General features: G+C 42.5%; 1 protein-coding gene across 8 annotated transcripts in view; it reads left to right on the top strand.

Annotated features, from left to right (window-relative positions):
* HDAC9 (histone deacetylase 9) overlaps positions 1-14495 on the top strand; it is a 673520-nt gene that overhangs the window by 397272 nt on the left and 261753 nt on the right. For all 8 annotated transcript variants that reach the window (XM_031940668.1, XM_031940665.1, XM_031940669.1 and 5 more), the window contains 2 exons: positions 3164-3341; positions 11300-11433. In XM_031940668.1, coding sequence (XP_031796528.1) covers positions 3164-3341; positions 11300-11433 — 312 coding nt within the window. The remainder of the gene's footprint in view (positions 1-3163; positions 3342-11299; positions 11434-14495) is intronic.

Raw genomic sequence — 14495 nt, 5'->3', positions numbered from 1 at the left:
CATCCCGGCTGGGCCACTTGGGGAAGTCATCTAAACTTGAGAGTTTCAGATGATCCCCTTTGACATGATTATGTGACAATGATGGGCAGAAAGTGCTCAAATTCTGCTTCTTTTTAGGCTACTCATGTGAAGTTTTCTGCTTTGTTCAGTTAGTATATAAAAGGGTGAGTTGAACTTTGTCACTCAAGATTTTCTCACCGTGCTTGAGGATGCATCGCTAGCCCCTCACCGGCATATCCTACCCCCTCAAGCATGTGTGCAATGGACACACACAAAAAATAATTCTCTGTGGCTGTTAATTCTATGAACATGACAATTATGTTGCTATAAGCAATTCTGGACCTAATTGTTCAATTGGGGATTTATTATGTTTAAAAAAAAATCAGGTAAAATTTCCCCCAGGGGAAATTTCTTTTCCCCTCCTCTCCCCACCTTTACTTACTAATTTTTTTTTTAATCTTTCAGTTTAGTAAGTTGTTGCAGACCTTTTATATATGTGTCTTATATCCCAAATGAAACCATCCATTCCTGGAGAAAGTCCATATGGAAAGACAAGACAATGAAGAGGGTAGAAAGTTGAAGTTAGAATTACAAAGACTTGGGTTCAAGTCACCCCCTGAAGCCCTTTCCAGATGTGTGTGCCCATGCAATCACAAGTATCACATTAACCGTAGCATCCCCTCCTGGGATTATTGGAGGATCAAGTGGCCTTTTTGTATTTTCGCTATTTTGAGCAAGTAGCAGAACCCAAGCCATGGCAGGTATTGGCAGGAGCTTTCGTGCGCTTCTGTGTATCTCACACTCAAACACAAGATTCAAAAGAGTATGAATCCCTCGACTGTATTCTCCCTAGCACGCTCGCTCCATTTGTAAGGCTGCTTTTATTGGGCCGAGCTGGGTACCTTCACTTACTCAGTTGTCTCGTTCCTGAAAGGCGGATGTTGATATGAGTCATTCAGCTTCCTCATAAAAAACTTTGAAGGATTATGCAGCTAAGCGCTCTGACCAGCTGACCTCCTTCTTCACTAAGTATGCATCAAGAAGAAAGGAGCTTAAAATGAAGCTTGAGGGATTCTATTCAAAATGAAGAATTTCCTGGAGTTTTGGGTTATAAAAATGTGCAAGTTGGGAATCTCTTCCAGAGATTTGTCAATATGGAGCGTCTGCCCATCTGTGTTAGACACGGAATCTTCGGGAAGGGCAGGGGACTGGAAGTGATGTTCTCCTCAAGTTCCTTCTAGCTCTATGATCCCTTGATTCCTTGCCTCATTTCCTCAATTGTAAAATGGGGATCTTTTACATGGTCGTTGCAGAGACTTTTAGGAGAAATCTGTAAATTTTAAACAAAGTTGTCAACATGAAAGTTTAGCTGTTGTTACCATTCTCATTATTAATAGTCTATGACCTGAACATTTTGAGAAGTGGATAATACATTGAAAATGCTTGGAAAATGTTGAAACCTCCCTGCCCCAGATACACAGACATACCCACTTCTTCAATATTTATTAGTAGATGTTTATTCACTCCTATCGACTTTATTCATCTGGGAATCACTGACCCCAGACCCACAGATCAAACATTGGAAAGAGCTTCAGAATTCATTCAGCCTGCTCCTTTATTGCTCCCTTCAGGAAACTGAGGTCTGGAAGAAGGAGTTCAGGGTTTCAGGGGTAAGACTGTATTTTCTGATGATGCAGATCCAAGCCTTCTGCCCTTTGGTACTTTCAATTCCTCCATAACCAGCTAGCTAGCTAAACTTTGGGTAGTGTTTTAAGGCTTGTGTTTATATATTCTTTGGTGCTTTGTGTGTGTATATATATATATATATATATATATATATATATATATACACACATTATTTGGTACTTTGTGTATTATATATATTTATATCTATATATCTCTCTAGCTAAAGTTTGGGTATTGTTTTAAGGTTTGTGTTTTTTACATATATATGTATATGTGTGTGTTTGTGTGTATGTATGATGTTATGTGACTTTCCCAATCACTCTGGATAGAGAAACTATTATTATACCCATGTTACAGATGGGGAAATGAGCCTCAGAGTGATAGGAACTGGTCAAGAATAGAGTCAGTATCTGAAGTAAGATTTGAACTCAGGCCTTCTTAACTACAGAACAACTAGGTGATGCTGCAGTGGACAGAGCACTAGGTCTGGAGTCAGATTCATCCTTGTGAATTCTTTTCTGACTACAGACACTAGCTGTGTGATTCTGGCAAGTCACTTGATCCTGTTTGCCTCAGTTTCCTCATCTGTAATGTAAATTCGAGAAGGAAATGGCAAACTTCCCTGATTTCTTTCCCAAGATGCCACTGATTACCAAAATACCAAGAGTCACAGATTCAGCCATGACTGAATGACAGTGTCCCAATTTCTCAAACCCTGGTCTGGGGACCCACACACTAAGTTTTCTCTCTGCTTCCTAGAATGTTTCCCAAGCTTGGCAGGACCTGATCTGCCTCCATCCCGCTGTCCACGGAGCTCCGGGCCTGGGTCTCTAGGACAAGCTCGTTTGCCGGCCAGGTCAGCCTTGTGGCTTGCTAAATCCCTGATTCAGTGACACATAACTTCCGAAAGAATAATATTATCCTGTGGTAACTGTCCGAAGCTCATGGAGAAAATCCCAGCTCCCTGCCCCCATTTACCGAGCCCCAGAGGTCAGGTAGTCTTGGCTCTAACGGTATTTATGACTGGAATTCACCAGGGGTCGGAGGTTTCTCCGATCTAAAAGTGAAGCCACGTCCCTCCATTGTTTGTGCCAGCAGTCTGGAGCCTGGCCGGGCTGGAGCGCAGTAGGTTTGGAAGAGACTCTGCTGATTGATTGATGATTGATTGAGTGAGTTCAAGGTGTTGTTCTCAAGATATAAAAGAAGCCGGGGTCATGTCTTATCCTCTGAGGAGAAAGGTGTTTTCTTTCCTTCGGTTTGGACAGGCCGGCTTCCTGCCATCACACGGGCGGGGAGGCTGACTGTGGCTGTCAGGGGGAAAACATCTGCTGCATGGATTTATCGATGAGGTCTGGGTTTTCTTTTTCTTTTCTCCCCCTGCTTCACGCCATTTATAAGGACTGACCTAATGAACTTCATTTATTGACCTGTTTCTCTCCATGTGTTTCTCTCTCCTGTGCTGTTTTCTCGGGGACAGCCGTTCTTGGAGCCCCAGCCTGGGCATGCGCTCCCGACGTACCAAGCTCCACTGGCAAGCATCGGCACGGAAGCCTTTGACCAACACCTATTGGTCTCCAGGACCCACTCGTCCCCCGCGGTCCCCATGGTGCCTCGTCCAGTGACGGATCAGAGCCTCCCACGTGCCTCTGAGACTGGTACGCCTCCTCAAGGACTTCTCTCTAGCAAGGTGACCCAAATGCCCCATTTAAGTGCCCCCGATGACTCCGGGGGCAGGCAGGTCCTACTTGAACCTCCTTTACCCTATTTTTACAATGTTGGGTTGGTCACAAGACAATTGGCACAACTAATAAATCTGGGGCTTAGCGATTATAGCCCCATAAATCGTTATCTCATTCCAGTTCCATTAACAGGTGCACGGTCCCTTTGGAAAAGGGGGGAAAGAGCCCAAATATCCATGTCAAAACCCATTTTTCCCCATTTAGTTGACATTTTCTACAGGTCTTAGTGCCAGCTTCCCTCCTTCTTCCTCCCCAGGGTTGGCTTCTGGCCATTAGGACAAGCTGAAAGGGGCACTCACCACTCAGCTTTCCTCCTTGACTCCAAAGGGAAATGTAATTATGGGCAGGGAGGGATTTTCCTCTCCAGAAGCCTTTCCCGATGAATGGTGCACAGAAGCAAACCTGCCACAAGAACCTGGTGGGGATCTGATATGCATTTTCCCTCCCCCCTTCCTAGGCACTTGATGGGGGGAGAAGGGGCCTTTGGCTAAACTTTCCATGTAACAGCAATGAAATGCAGTGTCTTAGAGGACAAGATAAAGGATTCCAAGGCAGGAGCATCCCTGAGATCCCAGATGACAGATCAGTTGTTCTCCTGAAATAAACAGAGCAGGATTAAATCTGTTCACAGACATGTGCATATACACGATTGGGTGCCCACCTAATCTGTAGAGACACACAGTCTCATCCCCTGGCACTTCTTGTGGCCTGCAGGTGAACCTGCATCCTCACAGTCTGTATCAGCTTTGGACTGTCCTTCCATGTTGGACATGCTTGAGGGAGTCCAAAAAACTGGTCTCTTTTCCAGGGACCAACCTAGGTCAGTTTGGAGAGTCTCCAAACGAGGGGCCTGGCTTCCCTCCAGATGCGAGATGCTCTAATCTTCGGAGACTTTGTCCCTTGTCTGTAGAATGGGGAGAATGAGGGAAAGAAGCAAGCTTTTATTAGGCACCTACTGTATGCTTGAAATTATGCTGGGCACTTTTTAATCAGTGTCACCTCAGTGGGTCAGGGACTGAATCCCTGGGTGTCTGTTAGCAAGCTGCCTCTTTGGTTTTTTTTTTTTTTAACTCAGAGTGAGACCTTGTTTTTTTGTGGCTTTGTGTCCTCATGTGTCCTTCATGGCTTCAAAGGCTGAAATACCTTTCCCGAAATCCTGAGCCTAATCCTCGATACCATCTGAGATTCACGGGCGATGAGCAGCCGGCCAAGCTCCTTTGCTACAATGGCTATCGCCGATGAAGCCGGCCTAGGAATTCCTCTTTATAATGTGCTATACCACAAGCCAGCATTCCAGGCCCTCGCCGCCTTGCCGACGTTAACCGCTTCCTGTGATCCTTCTTGTTTCTGGGCCGGAACAGTTCAGCCAACGTGTTCCAAATGACCCAGGGCCTCTGTGTGGCCAGCGAGGAAGCTTCTTATTCCTTGGCTCCCGGGAGTCCTTGGTTGGCCCCAACGGGGTCTGTAGGAAGAATTTGTTCACCATATGTAGGGATATATTTTGGGCAGGGGACAAGTCTCTCAGAAGCCTGGTACCTTTCCCAGAAAGAGAAACCCCCTTCTCATTTTCAGGTGAGTCTTTCTGTTCTCACCAAATAACGATGTCTGCCTGAGGAGGAGAGATCTCTCCTTTAGCACCTTCCTACCCATCTTCCCAACCTTCCCAACGAAGATGTTTGCTTAAGTTTTAAAGGCCGGCCCTCCGGGGCCCACGTGTGTGGCTGTCTCCTTCTGGAGGATGGTTTCCTCCCGATAACATTTTCTTTTCTTGGTCTGTTGGAGAGCGTTATGGAGGGTGACGCTTTCCTGATGCCTTTTCATTCCCAGAGTTTTCTTCCTCCCTTCATTGACTCCCTTGAGGTGGGATGGGGTGGGGGGAGGCTGGTGGTCAGAAAACAGGGCTGTCGAAAGGGCTGTTCCATTTGGACAATCGGCTAGTCCCATCCAAGATCATTGAAGCACATGCTCAGGGTGGCTCGCTCACAGTAATGAGGGCTGGCATTGCCATCGTGCTCATGGCTGTGCGATGCACTTAATGTGACCTGTCCCAGGACAGTCTCTTAGCAGTGATCTACATTTTACAGATGTGGAAACTGAGGCTAAAGGGCTTTAGTGGCAACTAGTTGTTATCAGACCTGAAACCCAACCCTTGCTGGCTCCACATCCTGTACCATAGCCAGTGTACCAAGAATGAAATAGTCTCTGCCCTCAGAGAGCTTATATTTTCTTAGAACTGAACTGAAATGTGGCCAAAAATATATAACAGGGATATATAGAGAGGGAAAGGGGACTTTTGTCTCAGAACTTCCCTAAGAGGTTCTGGATCCCTAAGAGGGGCCTTGAAAGCAGAGGCTCTTGTTCTGATAGCTTGTGAGCTCACCATTTGGTTGAATGAATCGCTTTGAGTGGAGGGGAATGATTTTGGTTTTATGTGCTCCTCTCTAGGGAGGCTGAAGCAGGGCGTGCCCACTGGCATATCCTGGTGGCTGCTCGTATTTCAGACAGGAGGATCTTAGATAAAAGAAGAAGAAACCATTTATACGGCATTTTGCTCTGTCACACCAACCAGGAAAGGTTATCATCATCACCATTTACTACATGAGGAAACTAAGTGGGAAGGAGCTTGGGGGAGTTGCTTAGGGTCACCAGAGTAGTGTATGTCTGTGTTGGATTTTGGACCCAGGTCATCCTGATGTCACTGAGCCACCAGAGAGTGAGAAGGGACCATCTAACCCAACTAGCCCAATTTACAGAGGAGAAAACTGAGGCTCTGAGAAATTCAGGGTCACATGGGAACAAAGGCAAGATTCAAACTGAGGTTCTCTTGCTCCAAAGTCAACCCATGACCTTTCCACTTATAAAATGAAAAATAAATCATTGGCTGTATTAAACACTTTGCCTTCATAAATTAGACATTGAGAAGGAAAACTACGTGGGTAATTATTGGTATTTATCCAGAATGATCAGGGACAACTTTTGTCATTCAAGTTCCTCTAGCATTATTAGCACTTACCAGAAAAGACATTCAGTACATTTTTAAAGGCACATGCTTGGGATGGGCTTTAGCATTTATCCATCCATCGGTCTATAAATGAGCATATATAATTCTGATATCCGTATGGCAGATTTGCATGCAGTCCTTCCTATTCAGAATCCAAAGGAAATGAAATCCACCCTCTTTGCTCTAGCCACCTACATGTGGCTCTGGCTTAACTACATACCCCAATTTCTTCCATAAGCCACATGTTATTATAATACACATGATATCAGAGCTCATTTTCTGGGTGCACCTAATGGGCTCTTTTTTTCTAGGCATAATGTAACAAGTACAGAGAAATCTAAAGACCTTTGCTGTTTTCTCTGCCTAAAAAAATGATGCAAATTGCCTTATTTGACTTTTCAAATGCCACTGTTGGTCCCATGTCTTGACATAATGTCTTATAGTTCTAAAAGGGAAGGTGTCTTAAATCAACCCCCTGACCTGGAGCATGGATACCAGAATCAGCTCTACTCAGTAGGGAGGCACTGGGAATAAAAGGAAGACTCCAAATGTATAGAGATTTCAGGGTCCCTCAATTACTACTGGGTGTCCCTAGGTTAGAAGCTCTAATCCAAATAGGAACCTCATCAGGATCCACCTTTGGAGGTGAATTACCAGTGGTCTAAGAGGAGAAGAGAGGCTGGGTCCTTCTTCATCTGGGATTTAGGCAAAGGCTGCTGCCTTCCTGATTGTGGTCATTAATAAGAAAGGCTTTATTTATTTGTTTGTTCTTCTGTTTATCTATTTGATTATTTATTTATAATTTGATGCTTTTATTAATTTTTAATTATTTATTTTATTTGGGGCAAAAAGGGAGGCTTTTTTTTACTCTCAAACCTATTTAATTTCATGATTGTGTATCCAGAGCATTTCCTTCCAAGAATTCCTTGGGGATTACAGGCTGTAGTTCGTAGAATCACATGATTATAGAAGGAGAAGCATTTAGAACTCCATCCTGACATTTTAAAGATGAGGAAACTGAGGCTCAGGGAGCTGAATTCCCAGAGTCAGATAGCTATTGAGGGTCAGAGGCAAAACTGCAGAATTGGAATTCAATTTTCCTGGTTACAGCCTAGGGCTCCAGTATCATCCCCCTCTATTGAACATGTAGATAAATAAAAAATAATCATCTATTTTATTATGTTTATTAATTTAATATGATACATTCTTCATACTTATTAATTGAGTGCAATGGATTTTATGTATATATGGCAAACATTATACAAACATGAATATATAAATTTATGTATTTGTGCATAAGCGTATATGCATATATACAAATACATTCATATATGAATAGATAGATGACGGATGGATTTATAGATACATGAGAAATAGATGAATAGCTAGATGATGTCTGAGAAATAGATGATAGATGCATATATACTTAAATAGATGAGAGAAATGGTTAGTTAGGTGGAAGAATGTATATTTAGATAAATAGATGAGAGAGATGGATAGATAGATGAGAGAGAGATGGTTGGATGGGTGGATAGATAGGGAGATATATAGATAGATGGAGGGAAGGAGGGAGGGAGGGAGGGAAGGAGGAAAAGAGAGAGAGGGAGAGAGAGAAAGAGAGAGAGAGAGAGAGAGAGAGAGAGAGAGAGAGAGAGAGAGATGGATGGGTAGACAGATAGATGGTTAGGCTGTTGTGCTTCTTTCTTCAGATGAGGCAAGTTCCAAGAGATTTTCTAGATTTAGAGTTTTGAGATCTGAAGTGACCTCAGAGATAACTCAGTCTAACCCTTTTATGGGGAAGGTAAGACCTGTAAAAGGCTGAGTTCTTTTTCTGACAGAGGTTCAGGAGGATGAAGCTCCTATAATGTTTACACAGCAAGAAATTATTCAGGCACAAAAAGGAATAGAAGCAAACATTCCCAGATGAACTGTGGAAGGGATGGAGTGCATCCATTCTTGCTCTTGAAAAAGAAAGGAGGAAACCTAATGAGAAGGACCCCCTGTGGCTGGGAGGGATGCCCTGCTCTCTTTTGTTGGCATGTTCTCGAGACTTCACCCAGACGAGTCCCTGGCTCTTGGCCTTCTAGACGTGTCTTGACCCTGAAATCCCCTTCATCTTAATTCCTCCCTCCCCAAAGTTTATGGGGCTTCCTGGAATTTCTATTAAGAATACCAGATACCCAGCAATAATTTCAAGACATGAGGGTCTGATTGTAAAGCCGGCCCTGCTAGATGGTGATGGGAAAGAAGTCTGATGCAAGGTTGCAAGTGTTACAGCAATTTAGCCCGCAAACACAGGCAAATCACAAAACTCCTTTAGGATCGTGGCCTCCATAATGGGAACATATGTGAACCCAGTGAACAAGACATACCCTTCTTCGTGTTAGGGTGAGAGGACTGACCCTAGTTCTGGATTCTACTCTGTCTTTCCATCCCCCAGCAGCTAGTTCCTGCCTCCTCTAAATGACTATATTTAGTTGGGTTTAAATCCCTCTTCAAACACTTTCAAGATTTGTGATCCTGATTAAGTCACTTCCAGTCCTGAGCCACAATTTCTTCATTGGTAAAATGAGGCCCCCTTGGAGCCAGTGGGTGTTTTCTGATATGGATTTCAGTTATTTTCCCCTCACAGACTGTCAGCTCCTTGAGGGAAAGTACCGTGATGTTTGTATTTTACTTCCCAGCCCCTAGCACAGTCTCAGAGACACTGGAGGAGCTCAGTGCTTATTGAAAACTCAGTGATAGATTCACCAAAGCTCTCTGAGCTTCTGTTTCTTTATATAAAAAATCCTGCGAGCTGGTCATTCCAAGGTTTACACAGCATGATTAAGGCTTTTGATCACCATGACAACCCTATCGATCTGGGGCCACCAGTATCACCAGCCCCATTTTTAAACTAAGATGGCTGCAGAGACTTGGCAAAGACTTCTCAAGTAAAATAGGGCAAAAAATAAAAAGGTCCTCAGTGATCCTCATCCCGCCCCACACCGAGCCCAGCACTTGAACCCTCCCAGCTCCAGACCCGGTGCTCCCAACAGGCCGAAGGCTGAGAACCAACCAGGCGAGCCCCGTCTTCTCTGGTCTGCTGTGAAAATAAGTGCTGAACTTGGCCTTCTTGTGGCTTTGGGGAGTAAACTAAGAGGCAGAAAGTCAATCCTGTGGCAGTTGCTGCTAATTAAATAGGCAAGTCTCCATTTCCTAAGTGCCTCTTGCACATGTCTGGAACTGGGCTCTTCAGAGATTAGTATCAGAGCCTCAGGGACAGGACATTTTCAGAATGGGAACAATAAGTCATCAATTTTTTTATTTTAGTTTTTTTCTTACTCCTTTCTAGAAAGTAACAATTTTGATGAGACTTTGGGGCCTTTGGGTAGTAAGGATCCTGGATGTCCCTACAATTAACATTTTGCAATTGCTCTTTAATATTATTACCATATCCTGTTCTTGGAATCAGGAAAACTGTGTTTGAATCTTAGCTTTGTCCTTTTCTCATTTTGCAATTTTGCCCTAAAACCTCAGTTTCTTCATCATTAAAATGGGAATAATATTTTCAATTATCTTCCTTAAAGCACTAACTTGAAGACTGATGTGTTTAAAGGGCTTCAGTATGATAAATTATAACATAAATTTATACTATGATTATTTTTATGAATTAGTTTGGGAAGATTGTAGCATTGTTGCTGCTATTTTAAGTATTTTTCTAATCAAGCAAACTTAACAGAAGGGACTTCAAAAAACATGTTATTCTTAAATGTGGCTTTATTATTTCCAGGAGTCAATCCTAGTACCTCCTAGTCCTACCCCAGACGAATATACTCCAGATTTATAAAAATATCAATGGGAAAAGAAAATGTCCTTCAGAACATTCTAAGAGGGCAGGATCTCTCTGCATTTAAAAAGTTCTTCCCTTTGAATTATAGCTTCTCAGGAGTGGTTTTGAATAGGAATTTCCACTAAAACTTAATGGAATGATTTTTTAAAAAACTTATTCAATTCAATAAATATAAAACAAAATCAGTTTTTTTAATTTTCTTTTTTTAGAGTGAAGCAATATCCATTTTATAAAAAGTAGAGACATCTTGCCATCTATTTATGTGTACAGATCGATGTAAATATGCATTCATATGTTTAAATGTATATTTGCATTTTTGTTCATTTGTCCATCATCCCCATTTTCCAAAGTCTCTCTCTTCAGTCCTCTGAGAGAGCTTTTCTTTGTAATAAAGACTTGAAAACCAGGAAAACAAAATATCCAGACCTGTACAATATATTTTCAGATCTTGATGCTATATGCAGGGTTATGTGCACCCTTGGCTCCCCACCTCCACAAAGGAGCAAGGAGAGCTGCCTTCTCCCAGTGCTTTTTTGGAGCTCAGCTTGGTCACTCTCCTCAGTTGCTCAGAATGGTCATTTCCAGTCCCATTGAGTTGATAGCTGGGGATGGTGTTTTCTTGGTTTTGATTCCTTCTAACAGGTTGTCTTTAGGCATAAGACATAAGTAAGAAGTTGTAGCCTTTCATTATAAATTTTCTGCAGACAAGTAATCATCATTTCTATTCCCACCCTCAGAAGGATTTAGATTTGAGCTGAAGCTTCTTAAATAAGAACAAAACCAAACAAACATGCCCAGAGACAGCCTGCCCCTCTGTCTGAGGGCATCCAGCCCTAGCCCTAGGACTTAAACGAGTTTTTGACCATCTCTTAGGCTGTAGACGGATCTGTGATCTTCACTATGGCGGGGGGGAACGTCCCTCCTTGGCCCACAGTCCCCTCCCCCGTACATATCTGCTGGAATTCCAGACCCCCAAAGGCCTGAAGGATGTTCCCGGGCAGTTCCTTAATCTGTGGTTGTTGTGTTCTTTCCCTGTGGAAGGCGTGGTGTACGACGCTCTGATGCTGAAACACCAGTGCATCTGCGGCCGCTCTGCCCTTCATCCCGAGCACGCTGGGAGAATCCAGAGCATCTGGTCTCGTCTGCAAGAAACGGGGCTCCTGAGCAAGTGTGAGGTAAGAAAAGGGCAGACCCCTGCTGCTGGCCTAGGGAATGGTGTCTAGAGGGCACTGAGTGGATGGAGGGCAATCGGCTCCGGAGAGGGCGCTTCTTCACTGTGGGTTCTCCATGCCAGTGAAATCCTAACTCGTATCAAAGGGAGGAGAGGGAAGAAAGGGAGTCTTACTGCTAAACCTCAGTGCCCATGTGCCAATTAGTTAGTGGGCCATCACTTGTACTGAGTCCACATGTTAGGAAGAGACAAGACAAATTGCAAAGCATTCAGAGAAAGTGACAATTTGTGCATACAATAAAAAAGTAAAGGAAAGAGAATTAATTGTGTATAAATTGCTGGGCTTGGTACTGGGGATACTGCTACCACTAATAAAAATAAAAAGCAGATACAACTTGTGCTTAAGGAATTTACATTTTAATATGAGAAACAGTATAACTGGGGCAATGGTGGTCAGGAAGGAATTCTTTGTTCCATAAATTTGTTTGAATGATGGCTGTCGTGTCCTCCCTAGGACAATGGAAGAGTTCATGGTTCTAGAACCGAAGGAAGGAAAGTTGGGGAGAAGGAAGAGATTGAGGAGAAAAGAGTAGAAGCTGAGTAAAAAGGAAATTGGTTAGGAGTATGTAGAGAAGGTGAGCAGAGAAGAGAAAGTTGAGGGCACTCCTCCAGTGGGATGTACTTAAATAGATTATTTCTTGAATAAACTCTGATCTCCAATGGCAAGAACTGGTTCTCTCCTGTTCTCATGGCCTCTAACCCAGAAGAGTTTTGAACACCTGAGGTTAAACCAAACTCCATAAATGTATTTTCTAGAGTCATCTAACTAGATGGCAGCATGGGAACAGTTTGGTGCTTCATTGAGCTTGTGAAATTCCTTTTAGTGCCTGAGAAATTGACAGTGAAGAAGGAGGAGGAGGAGAGGCAACTTGCTGAGTTCCGTGATTGAAAATCCCTGTCGGACATTCTATGGGGAGATAAAGCAGCATCACCCACACTTAGGGGTGTTTGGGCCCCATAAGTGCTAATGTGGCCAGGGGTGGAACTAGAAAAAATTCAGCCATCACTGCCCTGACTTGTTAGTTTTTTTGTATCTGATGTTTATTTACTTTTTTTAAAGTTAAAAACAAGAGTGAATTGGAAAGCTAATAACAGAAAAAAGTAAAATAAGTGTTTAGAAAGTGATAAGAGACTAACTACATTACCATGACAAACACAAGATGAAGAATGAAGAGGAGAGGGACAGGGTGTATTCTCATCATTTGAGGGATCCATTGTGTGCATCATATGATCATTGTTGTGTCTGAATAAGTAAGGGGGCAGAAGATCAACTTTTTTGTCTCAAAGTTTGGCTGCAGGCTAGAAGTATTTTAAAGTGAACACTTAAAGATGTTCCTTTATAGCCTTTAAAAATAATTATCATTTTTCTCTACGTTGTAATCTAGTCATGGAGTAGTCCATTTGGGAAAGAGCTAAGTACAGTGGATTGAACTCTGGGCCTGGATTTAGAAGATTCATCTTCATAGTTCAGATCTGTCCTCAAACCCTTACTAGCTATGTGATCCAAACAAGTTACTTAATGCTGCTAGCCTCAGTTTCCTCATCTGTAAAATGAGCTGGAGCAGGAAATGCCAAATCTCTCCAATATCTTTGCCAAGAAAACTCTAAATGGAATCACAAAAAGTTAGATATGATTTAAATAACTGAACAGTAGCAGCAACAATAATACAACAGTGCAACTGGCCATTTCAATGGCATTTCTCTAAGACTGAAAGTGACAGAGCAACTGCTGGTTGCCATTATAGAGGGCATTCTTCTCCAGGAGTTCCCTATACAAATCCAGCGCAGAAAACATGGCATAAAATAATGTATTGTCCTTTTCTTGATTCTATCCTATCCATTTGAGTTGAATGGAGCTTCTGATTTTGCTAAAGAGCTAGTTACACGATTCTACTTATCTGCACTATCTTAGCCCAACAGAGGCAGCCACAGATTGTCAAGCATTTGCCAGTTCTCAGACAAAATAGGCTTCTTCTTTTCTGAGCTCCCCATTTCCCAGTGCTTCCTTATTGGGAAAGGAGTCTGTAACTTTAATAGACTCAATAGAGTTGCCAGAACACCCACTTGGTGAAGTGACTCACTCAGGATCACACAGCCAGTATGTGAAGAGCTAGAGATTAGGTCTTCTGGCTCCAAGATCTGCTCTCTTTTCACTCCACCATAATGCCAAACCACAGATAAATTCTTTTTTTTAATAATAGCTTTTTATTTTCAAAATACATGCAAAGATAGTTTTCAACATTTACCCTTACAAAACCTTGTGTTCAATTTTTTCTCTCTCTTCTCCCACTCCCTCCCCTAAACAGCAAGTAATCCAAAATATGTTAAACTTGTGTAGTTTTTCTTTACATATTTCTACGCATTTACCATGCTGCGCAAGAAAAATCAGATCAGAAAGCAAAAAATGAGAAAGAAAAAAAAGCAAGCAAACAAGCACAAAAAGGTGAAAATACTATGTTGTGATCCACGTTCAGTCCCCATAATCCTCTCTTTAGATGCAGATGGCTCTCTCTATCACAAGTCTAGTGGAATTGATATCCTTGTTGAAAAGAGCCATTCATCAGAGTTGATCACGTAATCTTGCTGTTATTTAGTATGATGTTCTCTTGCTTCTACTCACTTCCCTCAGTGTCAGTTCATGTAAGTCTCTCCAGGGTTTTCTGAAACCATCCTGCTAATCAGGATGCTTATAAAGCAATAATATTCCATTACATTAATATCCTGTAATTCATTCAGTCATTCTCCAACTGATGGGCATCCACTCAGTTTCCAGTTCCTTGCCACTACAACAAGGGCTGCCACAAATATCTTTTGCACATGTGAGTCCCTTTTCCTTTTTTAATGATCTTTTGGGATAATGGCTAAGTGGAGACACTGATGGATCAAAGAGTATACACAGTTTCATCTTCCTTTGGGTATAGTTTCATATGGCTCTCTAGGATGGTTGCATTCGTTGACAACTGCAATCTCCTCCCATGTTTATCATTATTTTTCCTGGAGATGTAT

Source organism: Sarcophilus harrisii, chromosome 5 (genome assembly GCF_902635505.1).
Source record: "Sarcophilus harrisii chromosome 5, mSarHar1.11, whole genome shotgun sequence".
Taxonomy (NCBI): Eukaryota; Metazoa; Chordata; class Mammalia; order Dasyuromorphia; family Dasyuridae; genus Sarcophilus; species Sarcophilus harrisii.
The sequence above is the reverse complement of the archived record's forward strand: the minus strand, read 5'-3'. Positions and strand labels throughout refer to the sequence as shown.